We start from the raw sequence: 22474 nt of genomic DNA on the forward strand, positions 1-22474 counted from the left end.
TGCGTAGGCTACTACTACATTCCATTCAACAGGACATAACGCCACCAGCACCAGCAGCCCTCTTACACACTCAAACAAACCTTGTTATAATTAAGAGTGCCAAGTATCTAGATAATAAATTATTGTAATGTGCGTAAATAAAGTAAAAAATATAGGAATAGCCATTGACTTACAATTATATGGACGTCGGGTCCGCGCTAAAAAGTGTCCGAATTTATAGGGCGTTAAAATCGTATACAGAGCGTCATTCACGCTTTAGTCTTCGTTTGTTCGACTGACAGCGAAGCAAGCAAAATTAGACAGTACTGCGATGACATTACAATTTAAATTCAACGTTTAAGCTTTTTCATATTCCTTTACATGTCACTACGTTTAAATAGGTTGACTTGGGACATTTTTTTCGTGGTATTGTATTAGACCCGTCGTCCATTTATTTGTAAGTCAATGGGAATAGCACAAAATATACATAAATTTAACGTCCTCTACCTTCCCGTCCGCCAGTTTGCGCTGGCCCTTCGGTGTAATTTGCTTATCTACAAAGTAAACAAAAACTTACTCAGTTTTAACAGCCAGTAAATTGTTTTCAGTTCTATATTGAACGCTGCTCCTCATTTCCAAGCTAACCAGACCGGTTTTCTGATCTAACTCATATTCCCGCTCCGACGACGTCACGTAGTTAGGCTGAAATCAAATATAGAATAAAAAAATTGTGTATTAAAGGGAGGTGTAATTTAGTCGGCTCGTATCATAAGAACACCACACGAGTGTTTAATGCCTAATTATGTACAGTTATATACACTGCTTTATCTATACACATATTATAAGCTCTCTGTGATGTGTTCAGGAACCGCATGTTACGAATGGCGAAATGGCGGCAAATAAAAACTTTTCTCACGCATGTTACACAACTGTAGTTTTTATTTAATGCATAGACGAACTAGAGTCGGCCCCAACTATCATATCGTTCGATATCAAGTAACGTGTGAAATTTGTCAATATTGTTTGCTATTGACATTTCATTACGAATAAAACTTCATCTCGACTGTTATTAGAATTGAGGTCGAATGAAATTGTTTTGTTTTTCAGAGATGTTCGAAACTTGAATGTAATAATAAAATCGAATTCGATGTTATTATTAAGCAATGATAACATTTTCACAGATAAAATATTGTTCTAACAAAACAGTTTACCTTTATGCTGGTCGTAGTTTGCGGTTTTTGAACACATTATAGAGAGTTTATGGTATGTGTGTAGATAAGTATTTTTTTTCTACTGCCGTGTTTTTATCTTTTTATTACGGCCTGAGCAGTTACGGCTTTACATCAAAAACGCATCTGGATAGAATATGCGAGCTTCAATTACGCCTATTAAAAACTATTGTTCCAACCAAAGTTAAGCACCAGTTTGTAAGTAACAACTACGGTTTATTTTTTTTTCGCAGTGTTACCTGTTCATGAAACGGTTGAGTATTGTTTGCTTACAGAACAGTACAATAATAAGGACCAACAAGTGATTTTTAGCGGAGAATTAAGAACTGGCCGACAGCACGAGGGTAGATTAATAACATCGCCATACACCAAGGTCTAGGGTAAAATTAAATTAAATGTCAAAGTACCGTCACTGATTAATAATTTGCCTAAACAACTTAAACGTGAAATTAATGTTAAGAACATAAAGTGCAAATTAAAAGAACATTTTCTGAAAACTTTAAATGCTTAAAATTTAATGTGTATATATTTAAACTTACGTAATATATACACACCGTCTACGTATGTATGCATTTATGTATGTATACGTGTTTTCGTATTCATCTGTACTTTATTTATATGTTTATTATCTTAGAATAATAACGCATAGAATGATTGTTTCATATCAAACAAACTGTCACAAGTGAGGCAAAAATCAAATTCATGTATGCTAGTTTTAGTAGTAGATGAATTTTCGGTTTTAGTGAATATTTATATAAAAATACAAGTTGAAACGCGTTACTTCCTTGTGGAATGTGATGTTAGTATCTATTTTATGTTTGTCTGACGTATTTTTACACTCATTTACCACACATTTCGTCATTTTTAGCTAAAATTCTTGAGCAGTTCGCGGTGCAAGTTGACCTTGAGCACTGTAGGCCCGCCCGCTCGTGTAGGCCCTTTTGGCGCGCTTCAATTGGCCTCACTTAGCGTGTGCGGACTAGGTTTCTATGCGTTATTATTCTAAGTTTATTATTATTATCTTTACTAATTAATGTCTGTCACTGACTTCGTACTAAATAAACCCGCTGTATATACACAACCGCTTCCTCCTTCGATTTTACCTGTCAGAGAACTCATGATGCAAAATCTCACCATTCACACTCACACAACACAAATTTTTCTTTATTTTAATAACTTGTTCACAGCGCGATGAATTAGCGGTATTTGGAAAAACTTATTTTAAAGTTTATAGAGTACTATTTGATGTACACGTAATTGTATTTGTAATATATATAAATAAATACATAAAAAAATATATTTTCATAAAGCATACCATCACGGGCTTCTTTTTGGTTCTGAACCAAAATTCTATTGTCTATAGTACAAGCTACTGACTGAAATATTATATTGTGTATTAACGTCGAGTATATAACCAGAAATAGAGACGAAATAAGGGCCATAAATTTTTGGTAACTCATCAGTGGTACTTCACTTATAAACTGCCTCCGTGGCCAAACGGTTACCATGCCGGGCTGCCACGCAGAGGTCCCTGATTCGATTCCCGGGCCGGGAGAAATTGTATGGCCTACTATTTCTCTCGTGAGTTTGGGTGTAATTTGTGGTTGTCTATGTGTATGTCCATGGCACCCGCGACACAGGGTTTCCCTAGTGCGGGGCTATGTTGAGTGAAAAAAATATATATATATAAACTCTCCTCTCGTCTCGTCGTATGCGCCAACAACTGACCTGTGTGTACGTCTATAATCTATTCTTAATAGATTATAGACTATAAAATAATCTATAAAAATATCCTTAGAATATGCGATCCAAGAATATTCTGTATTTATTGCAATAAAGATAATCACTCTAACAATGGCTTGCTGTTCCATTAGATGGTGTATGGAAAAACAGCAAAACATCTAATTACAAAACAAACGGAATCAAATTTCATCGGTAATTAGATATTAAATATGTAATTTTGCAATTTTCGTCCATTATAGCAAAGCTCAAGTTAACTGGTCGAATTGAAGTGAAACAATTGACGACACCCGTCAATTGTTTCGAATCCGGGCTGGCCAATCGGAGCGCAGTTGTCACAGTAATGATATGGCATAATAGTTTTCAAACAAATTAAATGACACTGCGTCTCTAAGACGGTAAATTAGATTCTTTAACAACTCGAATTTAGTATTTTTTACCGTCCGTGATACATACAATGTTTTTCATCACATTTGCAAGGAAATAAATACAATTTATTCTTGTTAAATATTACTATTATGATTGGTAAAAGTATAAGCAATACTCCGTTAACGCTCATTTAATATAAACTTTTTTTATACAACAATTCCATTCCAATTCATATAACAGGCCTGTTATGAACAGGCGTATCGATTACCAGCTCACGACTTGTTCGAACCCGACACTTGGTATAATAAAAAAAAATCACATAATTGCGCGGTTAGGACAATTTATAATATGGGCCCCGGAGTGTCTTTGACAGATAAGTTTATAGAGATTAACATTCTTACTCTAACGTCACAGTACATCGCAGTACATGCTAACTGTTTTTGATACAACTCAAACTATACTACACTTCAAAGACTCAAATTCATTTAACGACCAAAGTATTAGCTTCTATAAGAAGATTCCGATTGACAATCAAAATAATAATAATAATAATAAATTTATTCAATTTAAACATACAACACTTAATTGTATGGGCAGACAAAAGTTGAACCATCATAACCTATTCTAGGTACAAAACCTGTGTTAATAGTGTTACGAAGATTCTCCGTTTTGGCAAAATCAGAAAAGAAAACTGCGGCTAAAACTGAAATAGTGTAGTGCAGTGCCGTGAATCTAGTGTAGAGTAGCAATAGCAGTAATAAAAAGTAAGTAGAAAGTATGTGTAAGTGTGTGTGTGTGTGTGTGAATGTGCGTGTGTGTGTGTGTGTGAAAGTGTGTGTGTTTATGTGTGTGGGTGAGTGTGTTTGAGTGTGTGTGTGAAATGAAATGGAGTAGAGTGCGCTTAATAGCATTTATATAGATAAATAAATAAAATAAATAGATAAATAAAATTTAAGTATGGAAGTCTATTTAGGATAATATAACCAGGAGTTCTTCCGTCTTCTCATAAGATAAATAAGATAAATGTACCATATACGAGGTTTAAAACTATAGTGAAACAAAAACTTTATAATAAAGGTTATTGTACAGCTTCTGCTTATTTGGATGACAAAAATCCGTGGTAATTTAGGTTTTGCAGGTAGTTTCGATCTAAGATGTATAAATGAAATATTGTAATGATAAATGTGTTGAAATGTATATTTATAAAGACCAACCCTTAGAGTTTCTTGCTCATTGTTCTCGGGGGAAACTGTCTGATTTCAAGAGTAATTCGCTTACCTATGGCATAAAGATTATTGGACTTTAATGTAGCGACCGTTTAATACTCGAAATTACATTCTATAATTAATTAAAAATTATATGTTATACACCTCACATAACTAAATAGATTATTAAACCCATTGACTTACAAATAAATGGACGACGGGTCTAATACAAAAACCACGACAAAAATGTCCCAAGTCAACCTATTTAAACGTAGTGACATGTAAAGGAATATGAAAAAGCTAAAACGTTCAATTTAAATTGTAATGTCATCGCAGTACTGTCTAATTTTGCTTGCTTCGCTGTCAGTCGAACAAACGAAGACTAAAGCGTGAATGACGCTCTGTATACGATTTTAACGCCCTATAAGTTCGGACACTTTTTAGCGCGGACCGAAATAAATTTTACTTAATACATGTTCGGAAACGGAAACGAATTCGGTTCATGAACTTATTAATTATAAAGTTTCAACAACTTTATATAAATAACATATAGACTTTTTTTTAAGATAACAAATGACGGGACGAACAAGTCGTGCGCCTGGTGGAAAGCGACACGCCAGTCCATTTACATCGCAAAGATCTGAAGGACACTGCCATTGCGCCTGTTACCCTGAGACTTTTTCACAATTTCAAATTCAAATTTTCAAATTCAAATATTTATTTCAGATAAAATCCATATAGAGTTAGTAAACCAAACAACTTAAGAACTAGTGTTAGTATTAATATTATTATAATTTGAAAGACTACTTATACATTTAAGATAGTGTGGAGCTCTATCCACCTACGCAGGAGCGGCGAGTCCCACCGATCTTTAAACACACACAGGACGCCGTTGGAGCTATCACGGAGGCGCCTTAGCGCAGATGCTCACCTTTTCCTCATGATGGCCATGAAACCGTCCATCTGAGCCTCGGCAAACATCCCCGATGCACTACACCTCCACGGAAGCCCCATCAGCACCCTGAATGCGATTAACTCTACTGCTACTAAAGGAAGCTCTAATGCTACTTACGTGATGAGGATGATACGGCGTAGTATACCAAGCACTAGAAGTAGCATGTGACTGGCAATGGAGTGCATGAGACGATATTACACCGCTCTGTATAGTGCTGTAGTACTTGCGAAGTTTGGAGTCTGACCTGAAGTACACTGCTAAGCAGATGCCTTGGAGACATGGCTGTGAAAGAAGCATTATTTTGTTACATGTAAACTATATAAATTGTCGTCGATCTTTGTATGAATAATACATCGATCGTCTAAATATATGAAGAGGATGTATGGCGGAACCTTTGCCTACCCTAAATAATAAATAAAAATTTACAAAAAAAATGCGTTTATTGTCAGCATTTAGTATATAACTAGAAATAGAGACGAAACAAGGGCCATCCATCTACCCATCAGGTAAATGGGCCTTATATCAACTCTCGTTTGCACTGAAAACACAAATTAGAAATCTGAAATAGTACTTACCAACAACTGAGCAGTGTACCTACGTTATATTCCAAACATATTCTATATTTATTGTAATAAAGATAATATCTCTAACAATGCGGGCTGTTTCATTCTGTGGTGTGTGGGAAAAACAGCAAAACACCTAATTATAAAACAAACGGGATCACATTTCATCGGTAATTAAATATAAAATATGTTATTTTTCAAATTCCGTGCATTATAGCAAAGCTCAAGTTAAACTGGTCGATTTGAAGTGAAACAATTGACGACCCGTCAATTGTCACAGTAATAATTTGGTAGAATAGTTTTCAAACAAATTAAATGACACTTCGTCTCTACTTCTGATTATATACTCATTACATATAGGTTCTGCTTCGTTATTTTATTTAGTCGTAGAAAAAGTATTGTTTGCAATCGTTGCCTAATCAGGGCTCTTAAAGTCGAGATTTTAAGACCTAATTATGTAATTATTGCCTACAATACTTTTTCTACAAGTAAATAAAAAAATAAAACACAACCTATATATAATATATATTTATCTACACACATATCATATACCCTCTATTATGTGTTCAAAGCATATTTTTTTTTAATTTATTAAGGCTTTGGCAAAGCCATCAGCCTAAACATGAAGTTTAAATATGTTTCTGTAAATATGGCTGCCACAAAGAGGATAGGCAATTTGAGGCGGCGTGCTTGGATTGACTCGGGATTCCTTAAAACGGGCCGATACGGGTATTTTATTTCGAGATTCGTATAATTTCGCGTTTTAATCTTCGATTAAGGCACAATAGCACTATCCTATTCCACTTTAAACTAGATTTCACAAAATAATTGAAAGTCAAAATAAAAACGACAATTTTCCCTCCAAAAGGTCCAGAGCGAATTCTCAAAGCATAAAGATAAACGGTTTTGTTAGAACAAATTTCTTATCTGTGAAAATGTTATTATTGGTTATGAATAAAATCGATTGTATTATTACATTCAAATTTCGAACATCTCTGAAAAACAAAACAATTTGATTGGACCTCAATTCTAATATCAGTCGAGATGAAATTTTATTCGAAATGAAATGTCAATAGCAAACAATTTTGACAAATTTCACACGTTACTTGATATCGAACGATATGATAGTTGGGCTCGATTATAGTTTGTCTATGAATTAAAAATAAAAACTACGTTGCGTGACATGCGTATGAAAAGTTTTTATTTGCCGCCATTTCGTCATTCGTAACATGCGGTTCCTGAACACATAACAGAGAGCTTATAATATGTGTGTAGATAAAGCAGTGTATGTAACTGCACATAATTAGGCATTAAATCACTCGTGAGATGTCTTTATAAAACTCGTCGGGTCGTTACATAAACCCACACTCGTATTTTAATGCCTTTCACTATGTAACAGTCACATTAACTACTATTTGTTAAAAACAAAAGCAATTAAAAAAAAAAAAAGAAATTTTAACCTATTTATTAGGGTGGGCAAAGGTTCCACCACACAGCCTCTTCATATATTTAGACGAAAGCCAAACAAATGCCACAAAACAAAAAACAAAGAGATATAATAGAACTGCCTAAGTAGCACATATATTTTAACCAATATTTTTTTTTCTTATAAAGATTTATGTCCCGATTGCAAAACTTTTAGGCCAATTTAACCAATCCGGAGGCAGTACAGCGTTTGATTAGCGTCATTGATATTTTAGCTAGCAAAACTACGAAGTTATAACCACGTCGCAGAGCCCGAGGTCGTCGCTAACAACACTCACTGCTCGAAGACTTTTGTATTCAAGGACTGCGGCATTGCGGACTAGAAGACGTCCCGGAGCTTCCCGAAAGCTGCCCAACCGAGCGGATCGGAAACTAACGGTGACAGTATGGAATGACCAAAAAGACGTGTGCTTTCCATCTGCGCAACTATCCAAACGCCATAATCCAACACGAATGTTTTCTTAAATATCTGGGGGTAAACGCTAACATCCACCAATTGGAGAGCAGCGCTAGGTGTCCTACTACGAGTGTCCGGTATGGCATAGGTCTGTACATGCAGGACTTGTTGACGGAGCACTTAATGAAACAGTACGCCTGATCACCGGCTGTCTCAAACGAACTCCCGACAATGTGGTATATCCTCTAGCAGGTATTGCACCACAATACGTGTGTCGAGATGTAGCATGCTCTACGGAGAAGTACAAAGAAGAGAGTGACAGTCGACACCCTTCGCCTCAAAAGTCATAAAAGCTTCTAGCGCACCACAAAGCCTACGAGTGACCGTCCAACTGTCACTAGGTGTACATTGTGTAAACGGAAAAACCTCCGACCTCCTGGTTTCACGATATATATATAATTGTACTACCGAGGCTAACCGCTCACGCGATACATGCAGCCGTAGACGCATACCACACCTAGAGGTGCCGGTGATGATTTTATACCGATTTATCGGATATCGAAGTTATAACAGGCAAAAGAACTAATATTAATTGCTATTTCGGTAACTACTCTAGCAAACCATAAAGTTTTTAATGCCTGGGTCTGTCTTTTAAAAAAAATAAACAACTTCAAAAATACGTCACAACAATCGTGAATTACGGAACTGGCCGTCGGAAGGAGGTTTTTAAAAAGGCAATTTTGTCCTTTATGATATTTAATTAATAAAAACGTTACAATAGGTTTGCCTTAAAATAAATTATGATATGACTGCTTCGCTACCGCGATTGAGCGAGAGTGAACTCTAAAATTTTACATTCGTACATCTTGATTTCCACACTGCACTTTTGGGAATTTAACTAATGATTCATTTGTCTTTCGCAATCACTATTGGTATGCAACGTCGTCATGAAGTAACGCCATGGGTAACACCTCCCCTCCTAGACAAGCAACTATTTGCAAAGGTTGAGAGCAAATATTGCGGTTTGACGATCTTGCATAGATGTTCTTTCAGCTTCCAATGATGTGGGGACCTCCGTAGTCCTTACATTGGTTTGAGGCATCGACGATTGAGGAGTTGTTTGTTTGATTTGTAGCTGTCGGCGGCGGCGGTGTCGCAGTATGTATGAAATACTAAGTACAGCTGCACTTAATAGAGCGAAGTACAACGGTATTGTTGTATGATATATATTTGAAGGATGAACGCTGTCAATTTTTATAGGGGTTTCCATGAGAACTTGGTGTTGAATATTGTGTAATTTATCCAAATTGATTGTTGTGAAATTGAAGTGTGGCAAATTCTTGTTAAGTGGTGTGATTGTTGGGATTGACATCAGCTCGACGGCGTTACCGCGAATTTTGTCGTCAGCGTTAATGATTGTGAAATCTTTTGTTGTAATTTTGCAATCTCTGGGTACCGTTGCAAAATAGCTGCCGCTCAGTGAGCGATATTCTTCATGTTCGCAGAACATCTGAACTTTTGTAGCTTCCGGAAATGATATGATGTAATGTTGACTGTCGAGTTCCAGTAATGCATCTTTGAAGAAAGTTACCAATGTTGGGTGGCATAGATTGTCTGTTTCGCGCTGATATATGAGGTGATAGATGCAGTCTCGATGTGTGCGTTTCTGATGAGTGATCTTTTGCTCGCAAACGTTCCAAGTGTCCACCTTCGGGCATTCTGCCTCTATGTACACGAATTCCTTGGAGTTGGTTGCTATGAACGGGAATGGAGGCAGAATTACATGGGATTTTTTATTAGGGACCGGGCAAAGTCGGTAAAGGTTATAAGAGGTTGAAGATAAAATAGGGAATTTTAAGACGATCACTATTTTGTTATCAACGAAGTAGGAACCTAAGCTAATCATATCATAGTAATATCTAGTATCTAAGTTAAGAAATTGATTCGAATTATATAAAGTGCTCAATTTGCTTACTATATCGTTTAATTGCTTAATTGATAGTATTGAACGGTGCATAGATTGAGTACGACTAAATGCTAAAATATTTTCTAATCTATCTATTTCTAAAGAAAGTTCCTGAATATTTTCAGAAATTGCGTTAAAAAGTTGCATTGTCTTAATATACTGTATTACATGCTCTTCCTTCGAGGAATTTATAAGATAAGAAACAGCTTCCGTAAGCTTTTGTTGATTATGGCTTATATTATTCAGAGTTTGAGTATGTTGAATAGTCATATCTTGAAATAAAGTGATGTGTTTGTTTAAAGCCGCTGACAGTGTTTGATCATTCTTTTGCATTATTTTGATAGCATTTTCGAATCTTAGAGCGTCATTTTCATCAAGGTTACCTGTTATACTTTTAATGACTGTACCCAAGGGATTGATTAGACCACGTTTCAGTCTTTTGGGTTCAAATGATTCTAGGCGTGATTTTATTCGGTTTAATTTACTCAAGAGGTGTATGAACTGAAATTTGAAGATGAAATTGTTTTTCCTAGACACGTGGTTGATAGAGTCAGTTAACTGGATTTCAAGGGAGCTAACTTGGTCTTGGATTTTATTGATGTGTATTTCTTGTAAGAAGGAATGCTCGTGGGATATAATTTTAGTTTTGCCTAGGTTAAAGGGTAGTAACAAAGGTCCGTTCGATAAGTCATCAAGTCGGATGATGTTGCCCATCAGTTGGTCGGCTGGTACTGGGTCCAGGCTCAGGGTCATGACGAGAATCAGTTCTAGTAGTCGCTGCATAATTTCACCCATCGATTTTTGATGTAGTGGTCCTCAGCGCAGGAAACTGTGGGCTCCTCCAACAGCACTTCTCGTGGATTCGTAGCGATAGTCGACCGTCGACGAAACGACTATCAGACGCGAGCGATCGATTTTTGGATAACTCGGCCCGATTCGCGACTATCCTACCGACTGCGCCAATTACGGAACTGGCCGTCGGAAGGAGGTTTTTAAAAAGGCAATTTTGTCCTTTATGATATTTAATTAACAAAAACGTTACAATAGGTTTGCCTTAAAATAAATTATGATATGACTGCTTCGCTACCGCGATTGAGCGAGAGTGAACTCTAAAATTTTACATTCGTACATCTTGATTTCCACACTGCACTTTTGGGAATTTAACTAATGATTCATTTGTCTTTCGCAATCACTATTGGTATGCAACGTCGTCATGTAGTAACGCCATGGGTAACACGTGTGTGTTATTGTTTGGGCTGGTGATTTCGGTGTTTATTTATTGAAAACATACCGTAAGTAGCGTTTTTTAAGTTTACCCTGAATATAAATGTTTATAAACTATACTTTAAGGAGTAATTTCATGGTAAACGTTAGAACCACTCAAACGGAATATTATCATATTTATCCCAGTACACCAATAATTTCATTAGTGCTTTTTAAGTGCAGGATTGGCGGTGTATTACTGCATTTTATTTGAAATGTTTTTGTTGGTAGTACGGAGGGTATTTATTTAGCAATGCAGAATAATAATTTTTATTTATAAAAACTTGTATTTAAACTGAATCCTTTTCTATTTTGCGAAACCAAATAACCGCCATTTTGCGGTAGGAGGAGCGCATCGCGTGAGCGGATATAACAGTAATCAACAAGCTACAGAGTAGTGCGGCTGTTTCATTCGCTACCTATCGACACCCCATCTGGCGACGAGCATGGGATCTTACCCACATATTTATTTGTAGTGTCCAAGATGAAGAAAATTATTGGAAATATTGGAGTTTTCGATCATAATGGGCAAGAATGGGACGGTTTCTATGGGCGATTAAAGCACTTTATTAAATAAAACAGTACGACGACAGTGCAAGTGCAGTGTTATTAACTCATTTATAGGATGAGTCTTACCGCCTGATTCGGAATCTTGTTCACCCGCATAAACTGGACGATAAGCTGTCAAGATTGGGTAGCACGGCTACGCGGGTTAGCGGGAACTGGAGTACTGTAGCACTTCCTCAAGATTGTTTCGTACTCGGTACCATATCTCAAGAGCAACTACCACCAGGTTGCGATCTGCGGTGGCCCGTGCGGAAGTCCTTAAATCGACTCCACGCTCAGGTAGGACGCTGCAGAGACACGAAGTATAAATCGGGTATCAGGGATGTGCCAACACAGTCCATGCAGCACTTACTGTACGAGGGAAGATCCTCTACGCGGCCACGGACAGCGCAGTCGAGGTAGCAACGTACTATTCAGGGTCAATAGAATTCTAAAATAAAAGAAGTATCGACGTGATAAGAAGAAAAAGTAATAAATGTAGTATATTTTACCTCTTGAATAGTATAATGAGTGTCCTTGCTGTCAGCAGGTGATGCCAGCAAGAAGTTGAATGACAGCGCTCGTTTGATGTTTGTAACCCATTCTGGTTCCGCGTGGACATGAATTGAAGTGAAGCAGGAGTTCTGGACAATGAAATTTGATTAGTATTCCATCTGTGAGAAGTTATGGAAGTTTCTTCAATCAGTTAGGTACCCTTACAGCTACCCGAAAACTAACTGTTACAAATTTAGCAAACTTGAACTTCCCTTCTTTGTTCTTCCTTCCATATCCTTATTGTAAAATGAAACTTCCTTAATCTGAAGTGGACTGTATATTCATATATGTCGATCTGACTTACAAATACAAGAAACAACTAATCCAGGAAAACTGAATGTGACAAGTGAAAGTGATTGATTCGAATGACAATTATCGCTTATATTTATACCGGTACGGTGTCTCCCACACCGCACCGGTCCTATCAATGGGTCGCTACGCCGCTCGGCCAATCAGAGCTCCTGAATTATTCGTTCTCCTCTGAACTCTAGCTCTGACCGGCCAGGCGCGTACGGCCGTCCGTAACATTAACACAGATGTCGCTGTATATTAATTGCAATATTTTTGTTTTTATTGCATATCATGAAGTTTTTACTACAATGATATTCATCTTTCGACCTGCTATCAATAAAAAAAAGGTTTATTTTTTGTGAAAATACTCGACAAGTGTATGGCGAGTCACGCGAGAGAGAGGAGTCTCTCGCGTGTGATGGCAGCGAACCCATCTATTTGTGCATACGCATGTGAGGCGCTGCAGAATCGGGGCAGCCGCTACAACATCCTGAATATATTATTATAAACAACTCGTAGGGAGCTCCCTGCAGTCTATGGAGGCTGCAGGTGTAAAAGGTCTGACAGTGAGCTTTAAATAGCGATACCTAAACGTTACTAGTACACCTAGCAAACCTACGGACCAACATGTTGCCCAGCACTGCCAGCGCCCTACGTTCTCTTTCAATATCAGTATTATCTTCTCGGTGACCCAGTGCCCAAGGTACTGTAGTACACGCAGCTTAGATTTTGTATTTAGAATTGTAAAAATTATAAAGTGTTGATGTCGAACAGACATCTAGGAGTTCTGGACAAAGCTGTGAAATCGAATACACGTTTAAAGTTATAATTATGATATAATCGTCGTTTATATTTTTAAAGTACCTCTCGCTACGCTACCCAAGCTACTTCCCATGCTATAGTACTTAAATTTAGTGACTTTATTGAGAAACTTTATCGAGACTTTCATGTGATAAACTTACTATAGATATCTGATCATATATGTCACTTTGTTATACCATGAACCGATAACTCAAGAAGACTGCCAATCACGGTACAAGACAGCGTAGACGCTTATTTAGTACGTATTGATACACCAGATGTCGCGAGCAATACCAAATAGCTATTTTTATAACTAAATTATCTAACATTGACGACCTGCAATCACGGACTTGTATAAAAAAAACGAGCAGAGTGAGAGGCTTTCAAGTAGTAATGCGTCTCTTTCTAATAGGGTGTTCATTCATTTTTAAGCCAGCCATCTTGTTTTTAACTTTTTAGTTTTTACAGAAAATGTAGTCGCTTATGGATGACCAAAACTAATAATATTATTTAATAATACAAATTAGTATACTTCTTGATATGCTATTTCATAATAGAAGGTTTCATTGTTGATGTATTATTACAGTAACAGCATATTACCTTTAAGCAAATATATTTAATCAAAATTTAAAAAGTTAATAGACTAGACACTACCTAAGAAGATTTTATTTAGCGTTGGCAACGTATTAAATAAGGACAGACCACTACTTCGAGTTATCTCACGTGCCTCGGTTTTTCACTTTTACTTAAAATAAACCTCAACATAACCCAGGTGTAATATTGGTATATCGAAGTGCGCGATCCAGTTTACGAAGTATATAAATCCGTGCCCGCAATTAATCAAAACTGTTCCAATTTCTAGTGATAACAAAGAAATAAACTATATGGCGCTTCTTTGATTTCGTTTAGGATTAACGCAATCTATATATATTAGTTTGACACACAATGCCTTCTATTAAGACGCATATTTGTCAAAGTTTAGAAAATAATTTTAGCTCATGGTATCGATTATATAACCAGAAATGGAGACGAAATGAGGGCCTCTTGGTAACTCATCAGTGATACATCACTTATAAATACCAACTTTCGTTGCACTGAAATATAGACATGCCAACAACTGACCTGTATGTAAGTCTCTGTATATTCCAAAAACATTCTGTATTTATTGTAATAAAGATAATATCTCTAACAATGGCGTGCTGTTCCATTCGGTAGTGTGGGGAAAAATAGCAAAACATCTAATTACAAAATCAAACGGAATCAAATTTCATTGGTCATTAAATATAAAATATGTAATTTTACAATTTGTCGTCTACTAGAGCAAAGCTCAAGTTTACTGATCATTTTGAAGTGAAATAATTGACGACACCCGTCAATTGTTTCGAATTCAGACTGGCCAATCAGAGCGCAGTTGCCACAGTGATGATACGGCAGAATAGTTTTCAAACATATTAAATGGCATTTCGCATTGACTTACAATTATATGGACGGGTCCGCGCTAAAAAGTATCCGAACTTATAGGGCGTTAAAATCGTATACAGAGCGTCATTCACGCTTTAGTCTTCGTTTGTTTGACTGACAGCGAAGCAAGCAAAATTAGACAGTACTGCGATGACATTACAATTTAAAAGCTTTTTCATATTCCTTTACATGTAACTACGTTTAAATAGGTTGACTTGGGACATTTTTTTCGTGGTTTTTGTATTAGACCCGTCGTCCATTTATTTGTAAGTCAATGGCATTTCGTCTCTATTTCTGGTTATATACTCGATGGCTCATGGTCAATATTTGAACAATATTACAAGGAGACAATAACTGACTACTTGTGTTTCATATTAAAAAGGAATTAATTGATATCCACAGCCATTAACCTCTTGAGTTATTGTGGTTATGCCAAGGGTAGATATCCCAAAAATAAATCACTTACAATTTCCCATGGAGTTGTCAAGAAGTGAACTGCTTCGTCCGATTGGAAGTTGGATTCTCCGTGTTTGCTGTTTGTTGTGGACTGTAAATTTCGAAATTATATTCCAGTTGATATCTATTGCTAAGCTTATACACAGGGTGGTTTGTGAAATATTAATAATCTCTCAAGACTCCAATATTACTAACATCAGAAACAACAAGTTTTGTTCCATGAATTTTAATAATTCATCGGGTTTTGCTTTCATACAAAAACAAATATATTATATTTGTAATAGTAGTTCGATGCAAAACGCAGGAGCAGGGGTGGGGCTCGTCGGGGAGGATGTTTGCTCGTTTGAACCTTACTACCAAAATACAGATCTAATAAAGTATTTATTATAATTATTAATACAAAGATCGAATACTTTGAAAATATTCTTTCGATCCGGCCGGATTCTAATCGACGTCTTCTAGCAAACCATGTCAGACGTTATGCCAACTAAGTCACGGAACCAACGGACCTCACGAATTTTTCTATGTGATTGTTTGTCGGGTATTTGTACCTGATTTTTAACGACTTTGTAGCCGTAGCGCCATCTATGAGAAATCTATGAAAGTATTTCGTCACCCAGTTAGGCACCTTTACAGCTACCAGGCCTGGCTAGATATGTCGCTGTTCAAGTTCCAATAAACAAGCACATAGAAAAATTCGTGAGGCCCGTTGGTTCGTTCCAATAAAAAAAGAATCATCAAAATCAGTTCTCAAATGTTGGATTAATTGCGTAGCATATACACAAAGAAAGAAACAGCCGAATTGAGAACCTCCTCCTTTTTTAAAGTCGGTTAAAAATGTAACTTGTCAACTTTTGCAAAAACAAATTGCTATCATCACTACAGTCCAGCTAAAATATGGTGAGACCTTTTTTGTTACAATCCGTGAACTTCTTGTTACAATCTGTAGACCTTTTTGTTACAACTTGTAGACCTTTTTGTTACAACTTGTAGATCTTTTTGTTACACCTTGTAGACTTGTTTGTTATGTATAACTATCATCATACCTTTGGTCCTTCCATCTGCACTCGAATTCTTCCAAAATCATCATAAACTTGTACCAACAATGAACCTTCCAGACACCACCAAGAACCATCCTCTATTGGTGTCACTGTACCAGTGGTAACGTTCGTCTTAAAAGCATAGGAATACAGTCTATTTTGCTCTGGGAATAGAGTTTGAAATGTACTTGCTGTGATTGTAGTTGTACCTGGAAAAACGTAATATCATCATCAATATACAGAGTGTAATTACGATATTTGTAAGAGTGATTTTATACATCAATACGTACAATTATTATTACAAAATGAATATTTTCTAATGGCCAAATATTTCATCCTAGACTTAGCTCAGTGGCTGTAGCGCTTTGTAACCGACGAAAAAAAGAGGAGGTTCTCAATACGACTGTATGTTTTTTTTTGTATGTATGTTACACGATAACTCCGGTATTTGTGCACCGATTTTCATGATTCTCTTTTATTTTTGAAAGAGGGTACCTCCATAGTGGTTCCCTTTAATTTTGAAGAAAATCATCCACCTCTAAGAGTGGCTGTCCACGTGAAAGATTCATTTTTATGAATAGCGCCTAAATTTTATTACAAGGGGCAATTAATTATTATTTTAATAGTTGATTTTGGTATTCTCTAATTCAAGGCGTTTTTCTCTCTCAATATACTTTGAGTAGTGAGAACCAATTTTTATTATCTCCAGTGTCAAGTCCCGTATGGCGGCGAACTAGGGGATGAATCCGGGTTTGCGCACTTTCCGGTAACCGATTTCAATAAAACTTGGCAAACAGACGTAATTCCACGTACTTTTGAGGTCGGTTTTTTTAGTACTCTGTACTGAGATTATTGTGAAAAAATTCGTCCAGGGAAGCATTTCTGCCAGCAAGAAGTAATGTGAGCAATACGGCGCTCCGGTTTTGAAGGGTAAGGGTGCTGGTGAAATTACAGGCACATGGGACTTGTCAACTTATGTCTCTGGGTAACAGTCCCTCATATCTACGCGATTTAAGGTTCAGAGTGCATATGCAACTGTCATGATAGGCGTGTCGTTTACCACCAGGCGCACATGTTCGACCCGTTCCTTGATATCGTAGAAACTAAAGTCCACAATCTATTTACAAGCTAATTAAAAAGGTCTAGGCCACGGGCAAAGTCTACAATTAGTAATTTAAGTCAATTAAGGTAGAAGGAACTAATAACAGATGAAGATAACTCGGACCGTCTTCAGATGTCACTTGTGCACTAAGTCCGAATATAAAATACGAATATCGTTTGTACACCCAGAGATTACAACTATTTCGTCTGCATAAAGGTAAAACCACATAAGTGACATTTTCCACAAAAATATCCAAATTGTGTACCAGTTGTAGACGTGAGCGCCGATAATAGACCAGCCGGCGGCAGCGCGCCGACGAAAAGGTGTTGACACGAAACCAATTTGTATAACTATGTTTGGTTTTACAAAACCGTTATACAAACACTTTTTCAAAGGAAAAATTATATGCATATAAATAATTACACTTGTCGGCGGCGGCGCCGGCGGCGCAGGGGGAGGCGCGACGACGGCGGCGCGCCGACTTGGCGCTCATATCTAACCGGTGGTAAGAAATTCACCTGCAGATAAAACTCTTATTAAGTGTATAGCTTTTTTGTTTATTGAGTTTCACGTGCAGAAAGATAATTATTTTCTTACCATAGCTATATAAATTAAAGACTTTTTGTGGAAAATGTCATTTCTGTGGTTTTACCTTTAAACAAACAATATATTTCGATCTCCGTCAACTTTTGGCTCTGTTAGTACATACGAAGGCGCGAAAGAAATAAAAAGTGTTGTGTACACCTTTCTCCAGTAGAACTGACTTTTCAGGGAAATGTTTTATAATAATTACGACGAACTTAACAAAAAAGCAAGAAGTGTGATAATATACAGGTAGGGTACAATAAAAGCTTAAATACTAGGTAGTAAAACTAGGATTTTTAAATTATATTAATTAAATTGGGTCCCCACGACAAGGTGCCCAAGATGCTGGCAGCGTTCCCCTTTGTATGGCAGACAGTCTATTAATTTTTTAGATAAAATTTTGTAGGCCTTCACCTAAAAGGGCACTTCGACCCCAAGGGTTTCGACTCCAAAGGCAGTAAATAGATAGTCGGAGCCGAGATCCTGGTACTTATTACTTTTTATTCTTTCCGCCAAGTCAGCTGCAAAGCCAGCCCTCTTGCTGGTATGCCGGAGATGGGATGGGGCAAGTGTGCGGCACATATGGCACACCAGTGCCCGGCCCATACACCATGGGTTTTTAATATCATTGTATGCTTACTGTTTTTATTGAGATTTTCAGTAAAATAACTCCACTAGTTTGGATATGATTATGAGTAAAAATATCGACCACCCGGTGGGACTTGAACTCACGTCCATGCTGCACGGTAGCATTGCTCTTACCAATTGAGCTACGGGTTCAGTACCGAGGCGTTGAAATTCTCCTATATTTTTGTTATTGATCTTTGTACTGGCTTTCGGCATTCGTCGCCGCTAGTGACATCTAGTGAGAGATTTTTGAATAGCCTTCTCACCGCATCCGATACCTTTACGTTACTTTATTTTATGAAATAACTTCACTAGTTTTAATTAAATTTTTATTGAATTGATATTCATTTTTTTTCTTTCGATCAAATATATTAGATAATATATTAGAGATAATAGAATAATTATAACAAACTAGTGGAGTAGTTTCACAAAAAATAATTGAATATCAATTAAATAAAAGTTTAATTAAAAAGTTAATAGCAACATCTCTGCCCAGGGCTAGTAGCTGTAAAGGTATTTAACTGGGTGACGAAATACTTTCATAAATTTCTCATAGATGGCGCTACGGCTAAAAAGTCGTTGAAAACCAAATACAAAGATTCAACAACAAGCACACAGAAAAATTCGTGAGGTTCGCTGATTCGTTCCGTAGCTTAGTAGGCATAGCATCTGGCACGGTTTGCTAGGAGACGTAGGTTCGTTCGAAGATTTTTTCTTATGATTATGAATAGAAAGATCGAACACAGAACATTTTCGTCGACTTATTTTACTTACTGTTACCCTTCATCCCTCCACGCAGCCGTCACCGCCACAATACGATACCGCAGATTAGAGATAAAACTATTTCTCTATTTTAGTTTTGTTTGTTAGTTTCAGTCATCGAGTATATAACCAGAAATAGAGACGAAATAAGGACCATATCCTGGTAACTCATCAGTGATACATCATTTATAAATATCAACTCTCGTTTGCACTAAAATATATACGCCAACAACTGACCTGAGTGTACAGTCTCCGTATATTCCAAAAACCTTCTGTATTTATTGTAATAAAGATAATATCTCCAACAATGGCGTGCTGTTCCATTCGGTGGTGTGGGGAAAAACAGCAAAACGTGTAATTACAGAATCAAATTTCATGGGTAATTAAATATGTAATATTGTAATTTTCGTCCATTATAGCAAGGCTCAAGTTAACTTCGATCGATTTGAAGTGAAACAATTAACGACACCCGTCAATTGTTTCGAACTCGAGCTGGGCCAATCAGCGCGCAGTTGTCACTGTAATGATATGGCAGAACAGTTTTCAAACAAATTAAGTGACATTTTTACATAGGGCGCTATAAGTTTCCGGAATAAATACGAAAAAAATAAAGCTCAGAAATAAATTCATTGTTTCTCAAATTATTCTCCGTTAGCGTTAACGTACTTTTAAATACGAATGAACCAATTTTGAAAACATTTTTGCTACTCCTCCGTAACAATCTCTGAAACATATTTTTCATACTCGTCGACAGCCTCTTCAGGTGATGAAAATCGTTGACCGCGTAACTGGTTCTTAATTTTTGGATATAAATAAAAGTCACAAGGTGCCAGATCGAGACCGCACGCGGGATGGCTCATAAGGTCAACGTTGTTCACCTTCGAAAATTCGTCTGTCGTGGGAGAACTGGCATTACCGTGGTGCATGATGTTACAGCATTCGCGGTTATTTTTACGGAGTTTGTCAATAACTGCCGGCAAAAAAATGGTCGTGTACCAATCGCTATTCATGGTGCCACGGCATGGCAGCCACGTGTCCAGTTTTATTAAAAAAAGATGCAATCATCCGCTTAGAGGCACTTTTCACGCGCGCCACTTTGGTTGATTTCGGCTCATCTCGAAAGACCCATGAGCTCAATTGCTGCTTTGTTTTGGGATCGTATCTATAAATCCACGTTTCTCCATCTGTTACTATGTCCCACACCAAATTTGACGCCCCTTCGTTGAATCTGGTAAGCATGGCATTGCACCAAATGACGCAATCCGTATTTTGAGCCTCAGTCAAATTGTGTGGGATCCACCGAGAGCACAACTGTTTCGCACCCAAATGTTTGTGTAATATTGATTGTATTTGACTCATGCCTATGCCTAAAGATGCCCGAATCTCATGGTATGTCACATGCCTGTCTGTTTTGATCATACGGCGCACAGCATCGATGTGTTTGTTGTTCACGGCAGTGGACGGGCGACCATAACGAAACTCGTCACTGAGATTCACACGACCGCGTTTGAATTCTGTAAATCAGCTATAAATAGTCTCTTGCATGGTGCTTCATCGCCAAAAGCAGTTTGAAGCCGAGCGAAGCCCCGCTGAGCTCTTAAATTACACTCAAAGTCGTAGAAAAACGAAAATTTTCACGAGTTAAATCCATGGTGATGTAGACAACCAATTTCTAAAATGACGCCACAATGTAAAAGCAAGTGACAGTCAGATGAAACAAACTGTATTCCATAGCCAAAAAGTTCCCTTTTTAAATGTTCTAATTACTTTTTAAATAATGTTTATGTAAGTGGCCAGTTCCGGAAACTTATAGTGCTCCCTATGTATTTAATTACCGATGGAATTTGATTCCGTTTGTTTTGTAATTAGATGTTTTGCTGTTTTTCCCCACGCCACCGAACGGAACAGCATGTCATTATTAGAGATATTATCTTTATTACAACAAACACAGAATATTTTTGGAATATACGGAGACGTACACACAGGTCAGTTGTTGGCGCTGTACTATTTAAGCTTTCTATTTTGTAATTTCAGTACAAACGAGGGTTGATATTTATAAGTGATGTAACACTGATAAGTTACCAGGAATATATGGTTTTTATTTCGTCTCTATTTCTGGTTACATACTCGATGATCTACCCGCTCGTAACCGCTTCGGCACTATGAAAGGGAAAACGCCAAGACCCGCGCGCCCGCATACGCCGCTACGCCCGCGTTAGCACTCTGAATGAGTCCTTACTCTTCAAAATCGGGACGCAGTAATGTACACATTAGTGCTTGGCGACAGAAATATCCAAGGCGTAGGACTGTTACATAATTTCCAAACCCAAAAATGTTTATAAAGATTGTAAATAAAAAATACTTACCAATAATAAATATGAAAGCTTTCAAAAGCATTCTTTTATCACTACAATATACTTCACATATAAAAAAATCACAGTTACAAATACGTAAGAATTGAGATTAAATATGTCGTGCAAAACAATAGGTAACTAAAGCCCTGTGTGAATAACACTATCAGCGCAAAACTGCACCCTACGAAATGAATATAGGGAATTAATTTCAATGAATGAGGGTTTTCAAATTACCCAATTTCAAAATCACACAAACATTATTGTATAATACTTTTATAAACGTGAAGTACCACATTGAACTATTAAAATTCATATATTGATTATTATTTAGCATTAACTACAAAAGGAAATAAAACTATTTTTCCGGATTTAAATCGCGTATATTTGGTTTTTCAAACTTAATAAAAATTCATTCAAAAAAATATAAATATAAATAAATATATAAAAGTGTAGCGTAAATTGGAACGTTTTCTTTGTAAAATTAAAAATTAGGTATTTAATTAATAACTATTGTAACTATAATGAAAAAAATAGGGTGGTTTGCATCAATATTAGACATAACTGGTTGAAGACTGTACCACCTCAGTCAACCGTGACCATAGGACCTGTAAAGGGCCCGAAACGTCGGTTTGTTTGAAAAAAACAAATATACGCGATTTAAATCCGGAAAAATAGTTTCATTTCCTATGTGTAACAATCGCAAAAACCTAAGAACTCGATAACTACAAAATTTAACCACAATA

General features: G+C 36.8%; 1 protein-coding gene across 1 annotated transcript; it reads right to left on the reverse strand.

Annotated features, from left to right (window-relative positions):
• Nucleotides 1-556: 556 nt before the first annotated feature.
• Nucleotides 557-22347, reverse strand: LOC113239305 (the record flags this gene model as incomplete). The annotated part of the gene is made up of 7 exons (XM_026476223.1): nt 22313-22347; nt 21744-21912; nt 16308-16510; nt 15272-15352; nt 12210-12341; nt 5595-5759; nt 557-681 (listed from the first exon to the last, which is right to left on the reverse strand). Coding segments are annotated over exons 2-7 (737 nt in total), but the record flags the coding sequence as incomplete, so codon positions are not given.
• Between the last annotated feature and the right edge of the window lie 127 nt (nt 22348-22474).

The sequence above is a fragment of the Hyposmocoma kahamanoa genome, unplaced genomic scaffold (genome assembly GCF_003589595.1).
Source record: "Hyposmocoma kahamanoa isolate Upper Pololo Valley unplaced genomic scaffold, ASM358959v1 99852, whole genome shotgun sequence".
In the NCBI taxonomy this organism is placed as follows: Eukaryota; Metazoa; Arthropoda; class Insecta; order Lepidoptera; family Cosmopterigidae; genus Hyposmocoma; species Hyposmocoma kahamanoa.